At 38.3% G+C, this 19555-nt stretch overlaps 2 protein-coding genes across 19 annotated transcripts in view; one reads left to right on the top strand and one right to left on the bottom strand.

Moving 5' to 3' along the window:
* The window catches only part of RPGRIP1L (RPGRIP1 like), a 66090-nt gene extending 51401 nt beyond the window's left edge, over positions 1–14689 (bottom strand). For 3 of the 9 annotated variants that reach the window (XM_021408369.1, XM_021408377.1, XM_021408376.1), the window contains exons 1-6: positions 14214–14313; positions 11311–11402; positions 10399–10543; positions 6656–6954; positions 5071–5170; positions 4147–4290 (exon numbers count right to left, since the gene is read on the bottom strand). In XM_021408369.1, coding sequence (XP_021264044.1) covers positions 4147–4290; positions 5071–5170; positions 6656–6954; positions 10399–10543; positions 11311–11395 — 773 coding nt within the window. In that variant the 5' untranslated portion in view covers positions 11396–11402; positions 14214–14313. Of the gene's footprint in view, positions 1–4146; positions 4291–5070; positions 5171–6655; positions 6955–10398; positions 10544–11310; positions 11403–11911; positions 12039–13655; positions 14067–14091; positions 14314–14523 lie in introns of those variants that run through there. The other 6 variants (XM_021408371.1, XM_021408370.1, XM_021408373.1 and 3 more) reach the window with 6 other exon arrangements.
* Positions 14341–19555, top strand: part of FTO (FTO, alpha-ketoglutarate dependent dioxygenase) — a 232702-nt gene continuing 227487 nt past the window's right edge. For 8 of the 10 annotated variants that reach the window (XR_002442136.1, XR_002442138.1, XM_021408379.1 and 5 more), the window contains exon 1: positions 14341–14519. Coding sequence is in view for 6 of the 10 variants with exons in the window: in XM_021408379.1 (XP_021264054.1) it covers positions 14481–14519 (39 nt within the window). In the remaining 4 variants the exon portion in view is untranslated. Of the gene's footprint in view, positions 14520–15112; positions 15242–19555 lie in introns of those variants that run through there. The other 2 variants (XM_021408381.1, XM_021408382.1) reach the window with 1 other exon arrangement.

The raw sequence follows: 19555 nt of genomic DNA, 5'->3' as shown, positions 1-19555 counted from the left end.
GATATTATCAGTGAATTATTTAAATTCAGAAGTGAAAAATTACTTTTTTTTTAATAGGGATCAGTTCCATTCTTACAATGGTAACAGTATTTATCCCAGGAAGGTACATGACAAGGAGCATGCTGTTTAAGAACAAGATCATTTCAGATTTACTTAGTTGAGGAAGTTAATTGCGGAAGATTATTTTGGTTTTCCATAAATGGAGTCACAAAACAGTAGAATAGAAGAGAAACTGATTATCTACACATTATCTACAGCTATGTTTATGTACATAAAAAGCTGTATTATCTACAGCTTTCTCCCTCCCAGGTAGCTGACTTATTTTGCTCCCAGAACATCTTCCCACATTTTCTAGGGTAGCTTAAAATAGGAGATAAATAAGGATTTAAAAGACAATGCTACCTTTCTCTAACATAGGTAACATTTTTCTCAAAATTCAACAAATGACCTACAAGAATAAAGCTGCACCATGATCACTCATTCAATATTTGCTCTACCGCCCTAAAAGCCAAAAATTCTGCTCCAGAACCAGAAGACATAAAGGTATATCTGAAGCTGAAGTGAGAAAGTGAAAACAAACTGGTGCCCTTCTGTAGCAATACCCTTGATTAACGAGCACGTTGATTTAGCTTTAACATACCTTCTGTCACAAGAGCAGAAATAAGGAACATAAACTCTACCTTTCCACTCTAAACCTCATTTAAAAGCTGGATTAAAAGACTGAAATTGGAAATGCAGTTAGGAGAAAGTGACTCTTTAAAATGCTAGGACTTAAGTTTGGGGTTGATGTTTTCAGAACAGTGAAGACAATCTCTTTTCCAGGCCTCGTATCCTTTGGATTAAAACAGTAGAGTAGGATCCCAGTAATAGGCTGGGGACCAGCTGTGTGGAAATCAGGGACCAATAGCAACCTTCAACAGAAGGAAATGATTAAAGAAAAGATCCTGACCAGCACTGTACAAATTTATGCCAGTAATTCCCAGATGGCTAAGCTAATAAAATTGAGGTCTAATTAAACCACATCTCTTGCATCTTGTCTTTACTTCCATATGAGCAGGACATTGATACAAAACCAAGACTGCTCTTAGAGAGTCCTGACTGTTCTATCAAATGGGACGAGCAGCTCTCATATTTTCCCCTAATCACATTCAGAACAAGAAAAACAAACAAAAAATCACTGCTATATTTTTCAGGCTCACGTACCCTCCATCTGGCAAAGTAAGCAAAAAGTTTCTAGGCTAATAGTGTTTAACCACAGCTATACCAAACAGCAAGACAGGACTCCCAGGAAGAGAAGTCAAGAATAGAATATCAATATGCAGTACCTTTCTATTTTACAACACTTGGGTAGTAACAGGATTGTATGTTGATGTTCATTATGTTTTTTCTCTTACCTCTTATCCCTCAAATGAAGTGAAAGATAAAGAGAGGAAAAAAAATTACCTTTTAGTAACACCTTTACATTGTGTAATTGAAAGCATATTTGTAGAAAACAAAAACATTAATGGTATCAATAGCTGTAGCATATATATGTTACTAAGATTATTTAAATGTCAATAGAAAAGTCTGTATTTGTTTGCCTAGCTAAGAGAGCTAACCCCAAAAGAAAAAAAAAAAATCATGACCTCTAGGAAAAGAAGTTCAGCATGAGAAATTTGATATGGAAACACAAATTAAAGTTGTTTCTGTATGGTTTAGAAGAGCCATATACACGCTGCAGTCTCTCAAAACAGTATAAATACTATGAGGCTAAGGTTCCACATTTTAGTCTAGGACTGCAATATTATAATGCAAACAGTGAAGCCATGAGTGTGTCAGCTATGATACTCCTGTCTAGAAATCCAAAAGTGTAGCAAGTCGAACTCCAGAACAACCTTGCAGCAGAAAAAAGTCTGAAGAATGAAAAACCTAGCAAATAAGCTTTAAAAAAAAAAAAGCAAAAAAAAAGTCAAAAAACTAAAAAAAAAAAACCAAACACATACAAATACCAAATACCTGTTTTACTAATGCATTTCAGAGATGGATTTTAAAATGATTTGTGGAAGTTACCATGAGAAACTAAGGTACTGAAGCTAGCTGTTCGCGTAATGTGACTACTGAGACTTAATGTTTTAATTAACACACTGTATCACAAACAAAACATGAGATTATAATGGTTTTGGCCATTTTTAATTTGAAAACACTCAAGCTAAATGCAACTGAAGTTTGTACTTATGAAAACACTTAGTCTAACAATCTGCATGCCAAGTGTCTTCCTTGAGTCAGAATTAAGCTAGAATTCAATTTTTCTGAAACAAACCCAAACAATCACTAAAGAAATACTGAAATAAATACTGGCTGCAGATGTGTGACAATAATCAGCTCAAAGTGTACACTGCGTAACAGCTAAACTTGCACAAACACACAGAATTGTAGGGATTGGAAGGGACCTCTGGGGATCATTAAGCCCAGCCCCCCTGCTAAAGCAGGTTCCCTACAGGAGGTTGCAAGTATTGCAATGTATTGTTATGTAATTCTTGTGTAGTTATATAGAAATTGTAGTCAAGAAAGCTGGATGAGCAAAGACAGCTTCAAAATATTAATGGATTTCTTGTGCTTATAGGACTCGGAGTAACAAGCAACTTTCTCTCTTATCACTGATAAATCCATGACTATCAACTGTAGCTGCTTTACTACATTAAAAAAAATCCTTCAGTTATTTAAATCACAACAACTTCATAATCAGCTAGTAGAATCAAGAATGTATTCCTAAAGTTTGAAAGCTACATACAGGAAAATTGGAGAAAGCATCTTCCTTTTGGCATCTCAGTTTCTAAACGATTACAACAAATTAACGCTGTCTTTGGGGAGTTAACTAGATGACAGCCAAGCGTATTCGAAGAAGATACAAGGAAAAGTTGCCAATTGTAGAAAAATTGAAAGACTTAAGCTATAAAAGCAAAATAAGAGGACCTTATCAGTCACCTGAATTTTAAGTTTCTCCTCATAGCACCACTCAAATATTGACAGAAACTTGTGTGTTGATGCAAAGTAGACTTTTTTTTTGTCATTCTTGTGTTTATTTGAGTGAAACGACTAACACAGCTTGTTCTTAATAACACAAGATTTTCAAGAATGAAAGCTAATGAACACCTAAAGATAATTTCGATGGGTACCTATAATTACTTTTAAGCCTGTAGAGAACAGTATAGATATAGCTACAATTCATTCAGCACAAAAAAACAAGACTTGAAAAACATAGGACTTAATAGCTTTCCATTAACTATTCTAGCAGTGAAATTATGGGGGACGCACTCTTCTGGATATCTACTAATAGACATTTTTCAGCTTTCTTAATGTCTTCAGCCAGACACAGCAACTCTTAAGAACTTAAAATATCTATTATCAAGTATTGTCTATGTAACATTACTGATGCACAAAAGAGTGCTCCCACATAATAACATGATCCCCTAGAAAGGCAAAAGTAACCAATTATCTCCCTCACATCCAAGTAAAACTTTCATTGACATCTAAAGAGGAAGGAACACAGAACTGGACCCTACGTGATCCTTAACACAAACAAAAGTACCAGGTTGAATTTGAAACAGTAGGAAGAGGACACATACATGCTGTTACACAAATCTGCACATATTTTTGTAAAACTGGAAGAAGAAAGATTGAGAGATTAAATCTACAGACACTTTACTGAGTCATTCACAAGAATATTTATCTGAATTTGTTTCACTATACAACTATATCATATTCATTAAAAAAATTCACTAATCTGTCCTTACATGGCCATTATTTTTCTACTGCTACAGAAGGAGCATTAATGAACATTAAATTACTACAAAGCTATATCTAGAAGTTTCTCAGACTTGTAGTGAAGAACTGATAGATGAACAAAGTTTAATGAGCTCAGCTTCAACTGAATCTGAATCAGCCAGAAATTGATTCAGTAAAATATTAAGTATTAACTTATTTGGTTATTTAAAATGAAAAATAAAAAAATCATCATAATGCATTATCATAAGATCCTCCTGGCTTAGAATTATCCACAGTCATTTGGTAAAACATTGTATAACTTAGTTTCATCAAAGAAAAAAGAAATGAAAAGAGCACATACTCTAATGTTTAAGTCGTGGAGGTTTTCATTTTTCACAGTACCTTTGGCTTGCTGTCTCTTGCTCTTTCAGCTGTAGGATGTACTCTTCAGTTTCTTTTTCTCTTTTTCTCAGCTGATTCCCAAGTACCTCTCTAGTACGCTCTAGCTCCTCAATGCGTTCCCTTTGGGAATCAATCACAGTTTCCCTGCAAGTACAAGTACATCACATTCCGAAATCAAGAAAGCATTTAATAAAAGAAAATAAATAAATACTTTTTTGCACTCTAAAGCTTTTGAAGCATAAGCTACACTTCTTCTTTACCTCATATGTCAATTGTAGACTTAAAAAGTGTCACGTAGTTTTTTGTTCACACTCTTGCAATTGGCTGCTCCACCCTAAGGTTAGAGCAACTATGGTTATTTTTTCTAACTGTGTGAACTGAAATATCTGAAAGAAATGCTATCTGAATGTTTTTGGCATTATAACAATTTTTTTGTTTTAATTAGTGTCTCCACAATAAGAGAAAAACTACTGTGAACACCAAGACTCCTGGCAGTCTTAAACAGCTCTTGTTTTCCTAGTACTCAAAGTGGTTAGTATAGGATAAAGAGTCACTTCTGGGCCCGTGTCTATAAAATTACTAAAGATTTTCTCATACAACATAATAGTATAAAGAAAATTATTTTGAAAATAAATTCTAGCTGTTCAAAAAGGGTCAAATGCAGAAACTATGCTAGCATCAGTGCAACTTAAACATCAGTAAACTCCATTCTATTAATGACAGTTACTTCCATGGGTTTTAGGGATAAAAATGTCAAGATGCTAAAGAGGAGCAATAATCAAGAATTTTCATTAGCACTGAAGTTAAACAATTTCATTTTCTTTTCTGAAGTGATAACTTTGGAAAAGGGTAATTGTTTTCTTCAGGAAAACCACAAGTTCTAACAGTTATAATGACAGCAATGAAGAAATATGAATAACACACAAATTTCTTATTTCAGCTCTTGCGTCCTCGAGCAGACTCTGGCCATGTCTTGGGAGAACAAGTTGAGGTGATCTCACTTCTAAATCCCGCAATTTCATTCCTAATAAGAAAGAAAAAAAAGCAATTTTTGCGATGTCAAATGAGAAAGCATTTTGCAGAAAAACAGTGCCTACAGTACAAACACTTAAAACATCTATATAGATGCCATAAAATACATTGTCATGTAAAATTTACATAAAGAGAGATAATTAGAGTACCTGCAATCATAGCTGCTATAAAATTTGAACTACAGGCAATACAGTACACACTGGTAAAGAGAGATGTTAAAAAGAGGTCTTGAAATACTTTTCTTTGTAAATTTAATTTTAAAGACAGAGAACTGAGATGGTATTTTCAAAGAACAACAATCGAAAATGGACTTGTAATCACTTGATCCGGATCTATTCTTATGCCAAGTGAAATCCTTGCAGCATAACCTATCAACATTTGTTCTTTGATCCTCAAAGAAAGTAACCCATCTTTCCCTGCTCGCAGTGGGCCTGAATAAATTTATCAGATTTCAACTCCATCTTCGCATTATTTAGATGGAAAAAAAATTGAGAATAAAAATGCCTGATGTATTGTATTAAGTGTAAAAATTATTTTTAATTATGTTATTATTATAATTATATATTCCATTACATTCAAATTCAGAGTGGTAGAGCTCATTGCTTTTCATTATCTGTCTAAAATCATTATTATTGTTTGCAGTTTGGGCTACCTGAATAATCAACCAAAATAAAGACCAGTGGGAAGGGTAGATGGAGAAAAACACAACATAAGTGGCCATCAGCCTAATTCATAGTCAAGTTAAGGAGACGATTCTGCTAACTTAGATGCTCTGAATTTGGGCCAACATATTTGCCTTTCTTAATATATATATTTAAAAAAATCAACTCTCAGTACAACTATTTCTACAAAAACTCTTATAAAAACAGAAAAGTTGTAAAGTGTAATTTCCAATCATAGTTATCAGAAGTAAATGACTGAGAGCGAGGCTGCCATAACCAGTGAGTCTTGAAAGTAAAAACCATTATTAATGAGGGCTGCATTGTGGTATTAGCTTTCAAAAGTCCACATGTGTAATAGATCTTTCCAAAATCTATACTGTTGTGCACACATGTATAAAGAGATGAGAACAAACCTTGAAATTAAAAAGGCAAATAATGTGCAAACAAACTACAGATGTAAAACTTTGTTATGAGAATGCTAAACATTTTCATATAATACTTTCATGAGGCATTTGGAGATATCATAGGAAAGTCTCTCAATTTTAACTATAAGGAAACACATTTGATAACTACTTTATTTTCAAATCTTTAATTTTGTTTCACCCCTACCATTGTGGAATCTCAAAATAAGGACTTAAAACACAAACAAGTTATCATGACTGCTATAAATACAAGAAAAAGGAGGAAACAGTGATCTTTCTGCCTACAAGTACTACAGTCCACTGATGTATAGAAAAGGGCATACTCTTGCTTCACTTAGGCAATAATTGCTGTTATGTATCTAAAATACCATGCTTAATACACATTAATTATACCTTTCTTTGTGTGCTCCAGCATGCCAGCAGCATCACTTGCTTTTTTGAGTCCAGTGTTAACACGAGATTGAACGTATTTGTATGGATTAGGCCTCTGGCTTTGAATATGGAGCTGCTGTTTGCTTGAAACGAGTTTGTTGCGGAGGCTCTCGTTTTGTTTCTCAAGATCATGAACTCTCTCCTGCAAACGCTCAATCATTTCTTCCAGCTCCACAGCATGACCCAGCCGCTTGGGGCCGCCACCAACCTGCTCAGACCTTTTTTTATCATTAACAAGCCGTATTAACTTGGTGGCCATTCTGGAGAAAATAATAAAAAAGATGAAAAAGAATGTGAAAAGTCAGCATAAAAAGCATTCTGTTGAAAAGAACATAATCACTGTGAAGATTTCAGCGTAGAACCTGAATAATAAATTTCAGGTTTTGATATAACTATTACTGCCTGTGAAGAACTCTTTGAAGATAATTGAAACCACTGTGCAGCAATCTGCTTTATAGCACTGACAAATAACAGTTTCCTAAGGCTTATCATTTAAGGTTAGTAAAGGGAGGACGCATATTTACTCCATATGCTCCTTAAATGTAATTTTTAACGCATGACCTTATATAGGAACCTCTGCATGCTGTTAAGTAAAGTTACAGATTTTGGATGTGGTGGGCCAAACTATAAAAGCTACAACTCCACAAAACATTCAAATATTGAAAGAATGTTAATAATATGCAACAGTCCAATGATAGACCGTTTACAGCATTTTAGGATTTAAATACGTATTTCAGTTCTTAAACTGCTAAAACGTATAGGTGGAAATACCTAAGAAAGTACTTAGAAAGAAAGACAAAATATTCAATATTACCTTACTCAGTTTTATATTTGGTAAATATTACCCACGTGCTTCAGAGAAGGAACGGTTAGTTGAAGAATATAATTAGATACAGAGGGTATGGTTTTTATCTATCTTTAAAAGGATACAAATTTTGCTTTTGGCATCTCAAGAGTTGTACCTTTGATTTCCTTTGGTTTTGATAAACATTGGTAAGCTAGAACAAAAGGCAGAGAGGGCACGTGGAGGTGATGTAATATACAAGAACAGAAAACATACCCAACAGTGAATGGAAAAAACTTGGCATACAAAGAAAGAAAAGGTGGCTTTGATGAGAAAGACAAGTTCAAGACTTTACAAAATTGGTCACACATCTTCGACCAGTATCTAGTTTACAGGGGATCTATTTTTGCAGGCTCAGAAAGAAAACTGAAAATAAAGACACATTTCATTTGTTTAAAGAGGCTTGTTTTATTTTGGTACACTTGTGGACAGAAGCTTCTATTTAAAAGAACAAAAGTGAAACGTAGAAGATCTGTAACAACTTTAGGATGTCACAGAACGTTACTTGCCTGTAAACAGTTTTTTTGTAGTTTTTTTTTTTTCCCCCTCAATGTATTTCTACTGCTAATTCATTCCAAACTTCTAGTTCCTAAAGGGTTTTGGCATGAGGGATGCTGGGAGAGAAATGCAGCTTAAGGAATTACAATTCTTCTCTGGTGATCTAGACAAAAACTATATTGAGAACTTCGGACTTTCCGTGCCTTAAATTATTAGTTCAGATATTCCAGTTTGGACGTTCTGGGTAATTTTACCTAAGTAGATGAGTGCAGTTGGTAAGCCATTTAATAGAAACACTGGACGTGCTAATTGGAATGAGCAAATTAGTTGCTCCACCATGTTGTATTTGATAGTAGCCTGATGAAAAAGTTAAGCTAGTCAATTTGATCTTGACTCACTGACTATTGAAATCAATAGGAAAGAACCCTTTAGACATTAGGAAGGTATAAAATAATCATATCTGCAGTGGCAGTATCTCCAGATGCACTTTCAGGAATTCATTAGCTTCTGACCAGAAGATATCTTAGATTTAGTAAATGTTAATTATCTCAGGCACAGCACAACATGAACACAGTATAACAACAATAACAACACAGAGTTCTGCTGAACATAGACTGAGATTGCTTGTAAAGCACTAAATTGGAGCTAATACACTGGAAGTTGCTTGTATATGTTTGTGTACAATGGTATCATGCACGTGATGCTAGCTAGGGCTTCAGTGAAGGTACTTCTTATCCTGAAGAAATGATTGCCGACCATATTTGTAAAGGCATTTTGAGGTTAACAAAATGTTAAAAGGTTAAATGCTACTCAACTTTTAGGAGGACAAAGAAGGACCAAAAGAAAAGGGGTGGAATGTTTCTGTACAGACCATTTTGATTCTACGGTGAAAGTACTGGTGAATAATTAGGCTTCCATAGGCTCTTCTTCAGCTCCCTGAGTATCTATTGTATGCATTCAGATAGCATAACTACGTACTCAAGGTACCAGCTTCAAATTGGCAAATAGAGGCACACCTTCCTAGATGGAGCTTTAAATACTGCCCACCATAAAAAGTATCCCATATGCACAGACAATCAGAAATCAAAACAAAAACGAATTGCACTAAGTGATTTCTTGTTGTGAAGGTGTTGATATTGAATCAGTATGAAAACTTCTATACTACGATTAGTGTGTAACCAGAGGTGCAAACTGTAATTTCTGGAGAGTTCACTGATCATAATGTACAGCTCTCCTTGTTTCCATCCGCTAAGCAGAATTAAAAGTTAAAAATAAAGTATTTTGTTCCATATTTTCCTAGTCAAGTAATTTCTCCATTGACAACCGAATGATATAGATCTCATTTCATAATGCATTTCAGTTCTCATCTCCCCAAAAAACAGCCCAGAATTTTTTTCCCCAATCTATAAAGACAAGGTGATAGTAATTCGTATACCAATTTCTCTATGAACATCTCACTCGTGAACAAGATTAAACAATTTTGCTAAGAAAACGAGCACATGGAGAGAAAATGTTGATGCTTTTATATTACTTGTTCAAAGTCTCTGTGAAGACATATACAAAAACCCTTTATAGTTGTAACATTGACAAAAAAAATCACTGAGATATCAGTTAAAAGTGAAAGAGACATTTTTGTATTCATATTTAGTGCTCACATTCCTAATGGACTAAAGCAAACTATACTAAGAAAGCAGTGAAACCAATTTCTGGATTTCTTGAGTTATTTATTTAATTGAAAAGTACATAATTAAAATGATCAGTAGTCTAGACCTACACCTATTGCTTTCTCTATCATAATACAAATTAACAAATTGAAATAACTCAAACAATACACAAGAACATTCATATATATATATTTTTTTTAAAGTTCACATATCTGCTTTTGAAACACAAAATCTACTTCATTTTTCTTCTTCTAATAGAAATCTTCTCCTAAATTTTAATTGTCCTTTACCACCATTCATGTCCACCTTGTCTTTCTTCAGTATTTGTTGAAAATGTTAATGGCTCCAATTGCTGCAAGGTGAACTCTTTTTTTTGACTAAACCCTCTTCAACCCTCAAGCATGACTATAAGACCTGATAAGCTGGCACAATAACATTAATTCCAGGTGTTTTATTTGCACCAATACCATTTCCATTAATTAGGAGAAAACAGATTCACAGAGCAACGATTGTAGAATGCACTACATGAAGCTTCCATTGGACAGAAAGGAATATCAAGGCTTTGAAAGGCAACTTTAAAGACTGGTCTGAGAAAATTCAGCATAATTGTTAGTTTGTTGACAATTAATACTGTAAGTCGCAAAAGAGTTACTCTGAACTGAAATGAAACCAAAATTAAAAAAAAATAAAGCCCATACCTTTTAATTTTTTCCTCTTGCTTATTTGCATGCTGTTTAAGTAAGATGTTTTCATCATGTAAACGAAGAAATTTATCTTCCAGCTCCTCTCGACTGAACCGTGACACAGCTTGCCGAACTCTAACATTTCGTGCAGTTGCTGATTCTACCCAAACCAATACAACTTAAGATTACTTTCAGTACATGTCATGTATTTCAACAACACAAAATCCAGTCTCTCATTCTGAAATATTGAATACTGGAAGTTCCCAAGTAATTTGATGTTGTACATTTGTATGAGTTAATTTTTTTCAGATTTATTGGTATATTAATCACTTTTTTCCTCCAATTCTTATAGATAAAAAATTAAAATGATATGGCAATCATTCAACAATTTGTTGAACAACAAAAAGGAAATTGTCTAGCAAATAACAAGGTGCTGTCAAACACAGTAAAAAAGTAAGATGACCCTCAGCACCAGAATACTTTCTAACATGTTTCAAAGTAAATATATTGTCTTGAGATTTGAAAAATTAACTCATAATTCTGTAAATTCACTCATATAAAAGACGGAATGCAGTAATCCCATTCTAATAGCAAGTTAGTAGCATGTCAGAATTACTTCCTAGTTTTGGTTCCCATTCTGTTAAATGGGTCTGGCCTTGTTCTCAATTCAGCAAAAAAGCCTTCTTTTCTCCCAGGAAGGATGAAAAATAGGCAGTTTTTAGCGTCTTGCAGCAGTGCCCCTCTTATAACGAGTAACATGAACAAAGAACAGGTCATAGTATCTTTTACCTTTCAGAATTTAATCCAGATTTGCAATGTTATTTGAACTTAATTTTCTGAGCGTGAATGTCAGAAACATTTTCAGAAAGACCTAAAGAAGCCACTGATCAAAGTCTGTAACTGTAATACATAGCAGCTGGTACAAACCTTGTAATCCTCCAATTCCAGATAGAGTTAGACCCACATCTCTCACAGGCAGGTCCCCCACAGTTTCATCAGCTAGAACAGACATGGCTTATCTGTGAATAACAAAATTCAAATAAAATTCTTCTCCATTTGTAACTTAAGCTGTATGAGTAGAACAAACTACAGTTACATCATCTAGAAGTAATGACAGATTCACTGAAACGATAGACTTATACATAACTGTAAATGCTCCTTCCTCAACTGTTTGGCTCGGGACAATGTAAACTTTCAAGCTAAACGTCACATCACATTAATCTGTGCAATTCCTTTCTATTGTAGCTTCCTTTCCGTTCTAATAACTCCTACTTTACTTAAAGTTTTTAGAATTAGATATTTCAACTTCTTAGTTTCATTTATTCAGCAGTCTTTGGGCTAAGTCCGTATTTCTGAGGGCACGTGGGAGAGGGACCTGTGGGCATTTATTTATTTTAATTATTCACTTCTTTCAAGACATGGGAAGGCTTAAGGCATCAACTGGTAGACCATAATGCCACCTGCCATGCTTTTATTGGAACTCTTTGAAAAAAAGGTGCTGGGGGTTATGAAGTCATTTCAGCATTACCCACTGTTCTCTTAGTCTTCTTTCAATCATTGTCATAGTAGAAATTACTTTCTAAGATAGAGACTCTCCTATGAACGATTCTCATAAATCTGAACACATTTCTTTCTTCAGGCAACAGAAAACTTAGCTGCACGACAAAGTGAGATTAGGGAAGTATTAATGTGAGAAAGCATTACATTAGTTCCAGAGTAAGGTATGAAGATAGATGTTAACAACTACTGTTTCTTCTTATCCAGTGCCAACAACTAGATGTTGGCCATAAAGTCAATTAAGGCCGAAATAGCATTAAAAAGGAAGAAAAAAATACATTATGTTCTTCGGACAACCTTTTTTTATCCCCCTTGCCATTACACACTTGCTTTAGCCAATATAAATCCATAATAAACAAAAAACATTTAGGCAAGCACTGGGAAACCAACAGTGACAACATTGTCATTACAAAGTGACAGAAACCAAACATTCAGCTTCCTTTTGCGTCCAAGGGCAAGTGAAAAAAAAATGCAACCATTTTAATGAAAAAGCCTCTTTTATATACGCATAGTTTGAACATGTAATCTGGTTTTAGGCAAAATGTAACTACACGTACAGAGTCTGACATCAAGATTTGTTTTGTTAGTAACATAAAACAACTTATGTCTCTAATAATCACTAGAAGTCATTGTTTATGTTTCTTCTTTGGGGAATACATCAAACAGCAAATCTGTCCTACAGTTACTTTGTTAATATTAACACAGACTCAATCACAAACACTGAAACAAAATTATCTTCCCTGTAGCCAGTGGTTCCAGCATTATTTCTAAAAGCTTGAGCGATTTCTCCACAGAGTTTCAAATTATTTCTTTGGAAAGCACTTCCTAAGTGATTAAATCTGATGGAAGTGTACAGCAACATGGCTACAAAAGCAACTGTATTTAAGAGCTTGGTGTTTCTTAAAATAAAGCATAATAAGGCAAGAAAGATTACAAAAATACCATCTGCAACTGGATGGACCCGCGTGCCATGCTGAACCTCAACAACGTAACACTGTTTATTTCCAAGAGAGATTACCCTATACCAATTCAGCCCTCTTGTTCCCAAAATCCACACAGAAGTAACTTCGTACATAAAGAGAGGAATTTTCTCCATATCTCTGGAACTAAACTGTGAGAATTAAAAGTTAAGAGGTTAAAGGGTATAAGCAAGAATGCTAGAGGAATTAAAGTTATAGAAACACTGACTTATCCACTGCAGCAGCTACAAGCCTGGTGCCATCACCACTTCTACCTGACAAATTACTGCAGAAAACTGCACGCGAATTTGCAGTGCTATGGAAAAGCAGGCAGCACTAAGCACGAGTGCTTAAAGTATCAAAGCTCATGCTATAGGCCCACATTCTTACAAGCCCCACAGAGCATGTTGCTCCCCCACTATCACTGCAGTGGGGCAAAACCGTGGTGGGATTAGGGAGATTGCCAAAGGTTCTCAGCTAGGGGTGCAAAAAGGGGGACTTTTAAGTTAATGTCTTAGTTTTTAAGATTTCACTACATTCGTCCAACACGAATTTAGAACTTTGTGCACCTTGGCCATGGTGGTGATGATGCTCTTTTCACAAAATCACTCTGTTAAAAGAAAAAAAAGAGAAAAGCCCACCCAGGCGCCTCAGCCTATCACAGCGTGCTTCCAGCCCACCTTCCTCCTCCACTGGCTCCTCCAAGATAAATGTCGGCTCTGTATTGACCTTGTCAACTAAAACAACCTCACTTACTGCTCGTTCAGTGCACACACCCATCGGCTTTCAGTAGCCCGAGCTATTCTAGCGGATGGAAAGGAGAAGGATGCGATGGAAGTTAGGGGCCCAGAAGACCGCATCCTGCTGCAGACCGAGAGCGGGGGACCTCAGTGCCCTGCCAGCCCTCCTGAAACACCGACAAATACCAAAGCCCAGGTCTCCCCTTCTTCACATCGCACAGGTGCTCCTCGGGAATTTCAGCCCCGCCTCCGACACAACCCGAGGGGCGGAGGGACGGGGCATCGTTCCCTCACGAAGGGAAGGAGCTCTCTGAGCTTTTCCGCGCCCTCGGGCTCAGGAGTGAACTCCTCCTCGATTCCTGCAAGGTTGGCTTTACTCGTTACAGACGTGCCAGACGCCACAGGCGAGGAGAGCCCCGGGGCTATTTCAATAGCAAAGCACAGCGCGATACCCAGCGCGTCCCCGCGGGCGGCAGCCCCGCTCCTCAGCTCCGTGCACAGGCGGCACCGCGTCCCCTCAGCGCCGCCGTCCTCCCGCCGCGCCCCGGGCGGGAGCAGCCTGCCCCGTACTCACAGCTCCCGCCAGCCCGCGCCGCCTCCTAGCGCTCCGCTAGCAACTGCGGCCGTTGCTAACCGGCCCCTTCCAGTTCCGGCTGCGCGCTGCCTGATGGGAGCTGTAGTTCTGGGAGGGGGGGGGGGGGGGGTGCAGCTCCGCCGTACTCCCGGCTACAACAGCGCAGCGGCGCTTCCTGCGCTCGTGCCGCGGCGCGCGCCGGGACTTGTAGTGCCCTGAAAGGCGGGAGGCGGCGGAGCGGCGCGGGCTGTGCGCGGAGGCGGCAGCATGAAGAGGAGAGCGGGGGAGCGGGAGAAGGAACTGAAGGTACCTGCGCCTTGCTTCCTGCTCCTCTCCCGCCTCCAGGAAGGCGCCCAGGGCGAGCCCCTGCCCTAGGGCTGCTGCGGGCGCACGGGCAACGCAGGGTTCGCTCGTTTCCACGACCCTGCAGCAGCAGGAGCTCGGCAGCAGAAGCAGCGCTGCGGGCGGGAGCTGCAGAGGGGCACGGCTCGTGCTGCACGCGCTTCCCGCGCGGAGCCGTGCTCCGCGGCCCTGAGGGGGGGGCTGCGCGGGACGGCGCGGAGCGGGGCGGAGGGGCCGCGCTGCGCGGAGTGCCCGGGGTCAGCGAGCACCCGGGGCTGAGGGTTCCGCCACGTTTGAGGAGGGAGAACAGCCTCGCTCCTCGCTAACGATAAGAGATTTTGCTCAGGGGGCTTTGGGTATTGCCATTAAAAAGGAGCGCCAGGTGTCGCGTGCGGAAATCCCTGGGGTAAGTGTAAAATCCTATCGACGGTGTGTTACGTAGCTACACTTCTATCAACGGATTTAAAGCACCGCTGCTCTCTGCTAAGCCCGTCCTAAGCAAACAAACGCTTCCCAGCCTCCTGTACCCGCCCCCCGCCGCCTGTTCGCGTTGTGTGGTGACGATGTGCTCGGGCGCGTTCGCTGACAGCGGTGTGCGCCGAGGGTCCGTGTTTGCAAAGTGCGATCGCAGGGCGGTGCTGAGCAGGGGGCTCGTTCCGCTGTAGAGTTACAGAAAGATTTCTGAGGTAACGCTTCGGCTAACCTGCGTGGGATGCACGCTGGTTTCGGTGTTGCTTTTAACTTGTTACTGTTAGAAGTTGTTTCACTGCGGGGGTTCGATCTCGCAGTTTGCATCTAAATGCCTTAATAGACGGAAAACTAAAAGGGCCCGTTTTCTGATACCTTTCACAGCTCTGTAGGACCAAGCTGGCTTTCTTCCTTGCGGTCCTTCTGCTGTTCCTCTCTGCTGAAAAGCAGTAGTAACTTAAGTGTTTCACTCCTGTTGTGGTCTCTACCTGTGAAAACACACAGATGTAAACTGTTCAGTCCAAGGCAATTTAACTGCAAGAAAAATATGCTTTTTATTTTTTTTTACTTTGTACATCTATGCTGTCCATCCAAGACCTGAACTTAGCTATTATTTCACAATTTATCTCAAACATATTTGGGAATTATTTGCATTAGGAGGGAATAATGCTATTGATAAGTTAGGGGTATACTGAAAGGGAAACAAAAGGAGCCCTCAGAATGCCTGAGAACAAAGGGTACAGAAGCAGGAAGGGTTATATGGAAACAAACGAACCCTTTCTCTTAAGGGATCATCATCGTCCTGAGGTAATACAAACTGATATTATTTTATGCTCCTTAACTAGAGGCATGATCTTTGGGTTCCTTGGCACTAAGCTAGGTTCACCCTTCGGTCCCTGAGTTGATATGTTGCCCACCTAAAAGTCACAGAACCATAGAATGTTTTGGGCTGGTTGCCAACAGTTGCCCAGGGTCCCATCTAGCCTGGCCTCGAACACTTCCAAGGATGGGAAATCCACACTGAGAGTAGAGGAAGTGTGATGTTACTGCAGTAGCATTGCCAGGAGTTCCATCTAGGCCCTAATCAAAAAAGTTCTTCATTCAACCCACATACTAATGAGGTTAACCCGACCTCTTCTGGAGAGCAGGATTTATGGGCCTGCTAACGTGAGGGAAGTGGTTGGACCAGGGGCTGGTTTGGTTTATGCTTCTCCTGGCAATGTCTCTCATCTGGAGAATTAAATCTTGAATAAAAGTTCATGTTTTGCAATGCTTGTGTGCTGCTAAATGCTGTCTATCCAAAGCCTGGTAACTGGCTTTAGCTTTGTAATGATGCAGTATGTTCCTTTTATATGGTAAGCTGTTCTTTCTCTTCAGTTTTCATGGGTATATCAGTTTTGATTTATGCTGTTGTAGAATAACGCTTCAGTTCCAAGGATGTGTGGTAGGGATTTCTTCAGAGTGCAGTGCTGTTATACAGCATTTTCCACTTTGTAAATCACCCAATTGGATTGAGTAAAATGGAGTGTCCAGTGGAAATGAAACTGTTCATAACTGTACGTGGTGATCCAAGCCCAGGAGGGCTCTTTCCTGTAGGAGAAGGATGCAGAGTCATTACTGGGAAGAGGATCTGAAAAAAAGCTGGGGAATCATAGCCAGAAGTGATCTGTGCAGCTGTGTGAAGCACTGTGTGGTGGTCATTTCCAAGGGTTCTCTGATTTTCTTGATGATTGGTTTTGTGCTGGGAATGGTAGTGTCCTGTGGAATATCCCTGTGAGTCTGAAGTGGGTCGTAGAACACTCAAAATTTCTAGACATCTTTGGAGATGTTGCATGCCATCAACTTCTGTTGTCTTCCCCACAGCAAATATTACTTTTATGTATAAAAGCAGAGCTGTTAGATGTTATTCATTAACAGGAGACGCTTTAAAATTCAGTTTTTATTTGTCACTTGATAGTTATTTTTATTCCCTTTGCATTGTTGGTCAGAGCTCAGTTCAGCTTCCAGTAAACTTCTAGGTACCCCCTGAAATAAAAGCAAACACAAGCATGTTGGTGGGGAGTCTACTGGGAATAATTTTTTCTTCTTAAGCTTGGGAAGAAAGCTGCAATGCTGTTAGACTGTTGTCTTGATTAGTTCATCTGTAACACATGACTGGTTTCAAGACTTACTTTATCAAAAATGCTTGAAGTTTCAGAATGATATATGCCAAGTTCTAGGAACTACATCTATATCCTTCCTTCTGCCACTATTTGCATATTAAGGCCCTATGACGTTGCCATAAGAAAAATGGGATGCTCAGTTAGTCTGGAGTATTATTTTCCTTTACTTGAAAAGGATTACATTGATGGCCCAGTTCACAATTACCTTGTGTAGCTGTTTATGCTAATTCACATTGCTGAGAAACCAAAACCAGCTTCAGAGAATTTATTCCACAGACATTACTGTTATATTTGTATAGCTCCCACTGCAGCTGGGACCCCAATCCAATAAAGTTATTGCTATACAAATAATAAATGCATCAATATGCACATATCTGAATATTCACAAGGCTTTTACAAAGATATTCATGTGTGATTTCACATTTGCGAGACGTTAGACAAAGTGATAAGGCAATATAAAGCTTTAAATAACCCAAAGCTTTGCGTGTGTTTTATTTACAAGGAGTAACAGGAAACACAGTGGCTTGGCTGAGATTTTGATGAAAAGTTATGTTTCCTGCATCATCTTCATTTTTGCTGGCTGGAAAAGACTGTTTATTTGAGATGAAGTAGGTTGCTTCAGCATATTAATGCAGAGGGGCAAAAAAAAAAAAAAAAAGTATGTTCGGAGTACTTAAGAGATTTTAGGATCAGTGATGAAAAATGTTACCCAGACCATGAAGTGTACCAACTTCGTCTATTCAGAGTTTGTTCAAATATTTCATTGTTTTCTTGGTTTTTTTTTTGTTATTGTTCTGCCTCTTAAGATATAAAAACATTAAATTTTCCAATTGACAGACTAAATGGATTCTTTTAGAAGTTTTATTTGGGCAAATTAAAGTTAATGAAACAGCTTAGATACAGTTAAATAAGCTTGTTGTCATGTCATATTTCTGCTTAGGTGGATGGTGTGCAGGTTTTTTTGCAGAATCAGCAGCCAATATGCCAGCAGCAATTTTTGTGGTAATCACATTATTGGCCCACCTCATTATTAATGGGACAATAATTAAGAAATAGTGTTGTTAGTAAAATAACACGCGATTTGTGTATTGGAAATGTCAGGTAGAAACCTTGCATATGCAGAATAAAATACAAGAAAGAATGAGTGGCAAATGTTCCTAGCTTTTAAATTCATCACGTTTCTGCTGCTTAAATTGCCTCAGCTGCTAATGCTGGAACCATTACAGTAATGGACTCGGCAAATGAAGGAGAACCAAGACATACACACTTTATTACTGGAGGGGTAATTTTCTCTTCATCTGTAATAGCAGCAGTGCCTGGTATTGATCGGACCATCAAGATACTAATCCTCTGTAAAATTACTTGTTATAACTGAAAATGTGTAAATCCAAATCAGTCTATGTCCCGACTTTCTACTTACTCTGGAATCCAGAGTGTTGGATGGTTTATTTTGTGTGATTTAAGGCCTTTATATCGATGATAGTAGGAGCTTCCTTTGCAAGAGTGAGTGCTTAATCTTAGCAATGGCCCAGGGTTGTCTTTTTGTTTTAACTAGAACATCACCCACTTAATTAAGGAGCGCGTGTCTTTCTTGCTTCTCTGAATTATGTTGGTACTTAGACTCCCCAGATTTATTAAACATGTTGTTTTACATTCAATCTCTTGTTTTTTTGCTGTAAATAAGAACAGATCTATGTTTTATGTCTTGTAAGATCTTGGAGTTGAGGATGCGAGGAGGGTGGATACTGAAAACATGAATTCTGTGTTTTGTTGACTGTAGCCTGTAAGGCCATTGCATATGAGAGGAATGTCAGAGTAGTCAAATGCCAGAGATCTAAGGGGCTTCATTTTGCTTCAATCTTAGTGGTTGTGACAAAAGGCAGTGGAATGGGAGCTGTTCTTAATGTCTGCCATATTTAGATGTGCTCTCTTGGGCTGGTTTTTCTATTTTTTTTCTTCAACTACATCATCTTTTTCCTCTACTCATTGATAGACCTGTATGTTAAGATTGTAAGCATATGTCTGCTACTTGTATAGCCTTTAGCCAAGTTAAATTTTGATTTTTGGTTTGGTTGCATGCCGCAAGTATAATCACAGTTACAAGTGTGCTGTGTAACAGCTGAACCTCGTAGGGCATGGTTCCATTAACCCTGACCTTTCACAGACTTAGTAAAATGGACGTCTGCCACATCACAGCAATGGTAGGTTAGGGTGCCCGTGCTGGTGGTTCTAGAAGTGGGATAATATATACAACTGGATGAAGATTTTGAAGAAATAGGTACTATTCCATACATTTTAGGAATTTTTGTTTTGTAGCATCGGGTAGATAAATGCTCTGACAAAACCAGCAACATATTTTGTCTAATTATT

Source organism: Numida meleagris, chromosome 10 (genome assembly GCF_002078875.1).
Source record: "Numida meleagris isolate 19003 breed g44 Domestic line chromosome 10, NumMel1.0, whole genome shotgun sequence".
Classification (NCBI taxonomy): Eukaryota; Metazoa; Chordata; class Aves; order Galliformes; family Numididae; genus Numida; species Numida meleagris.
The sequence above is the reverse complement of the archived record's forward strand: the minus strand, read 5'-3'. Positions and strand labels throughout refer to the sequence as shown.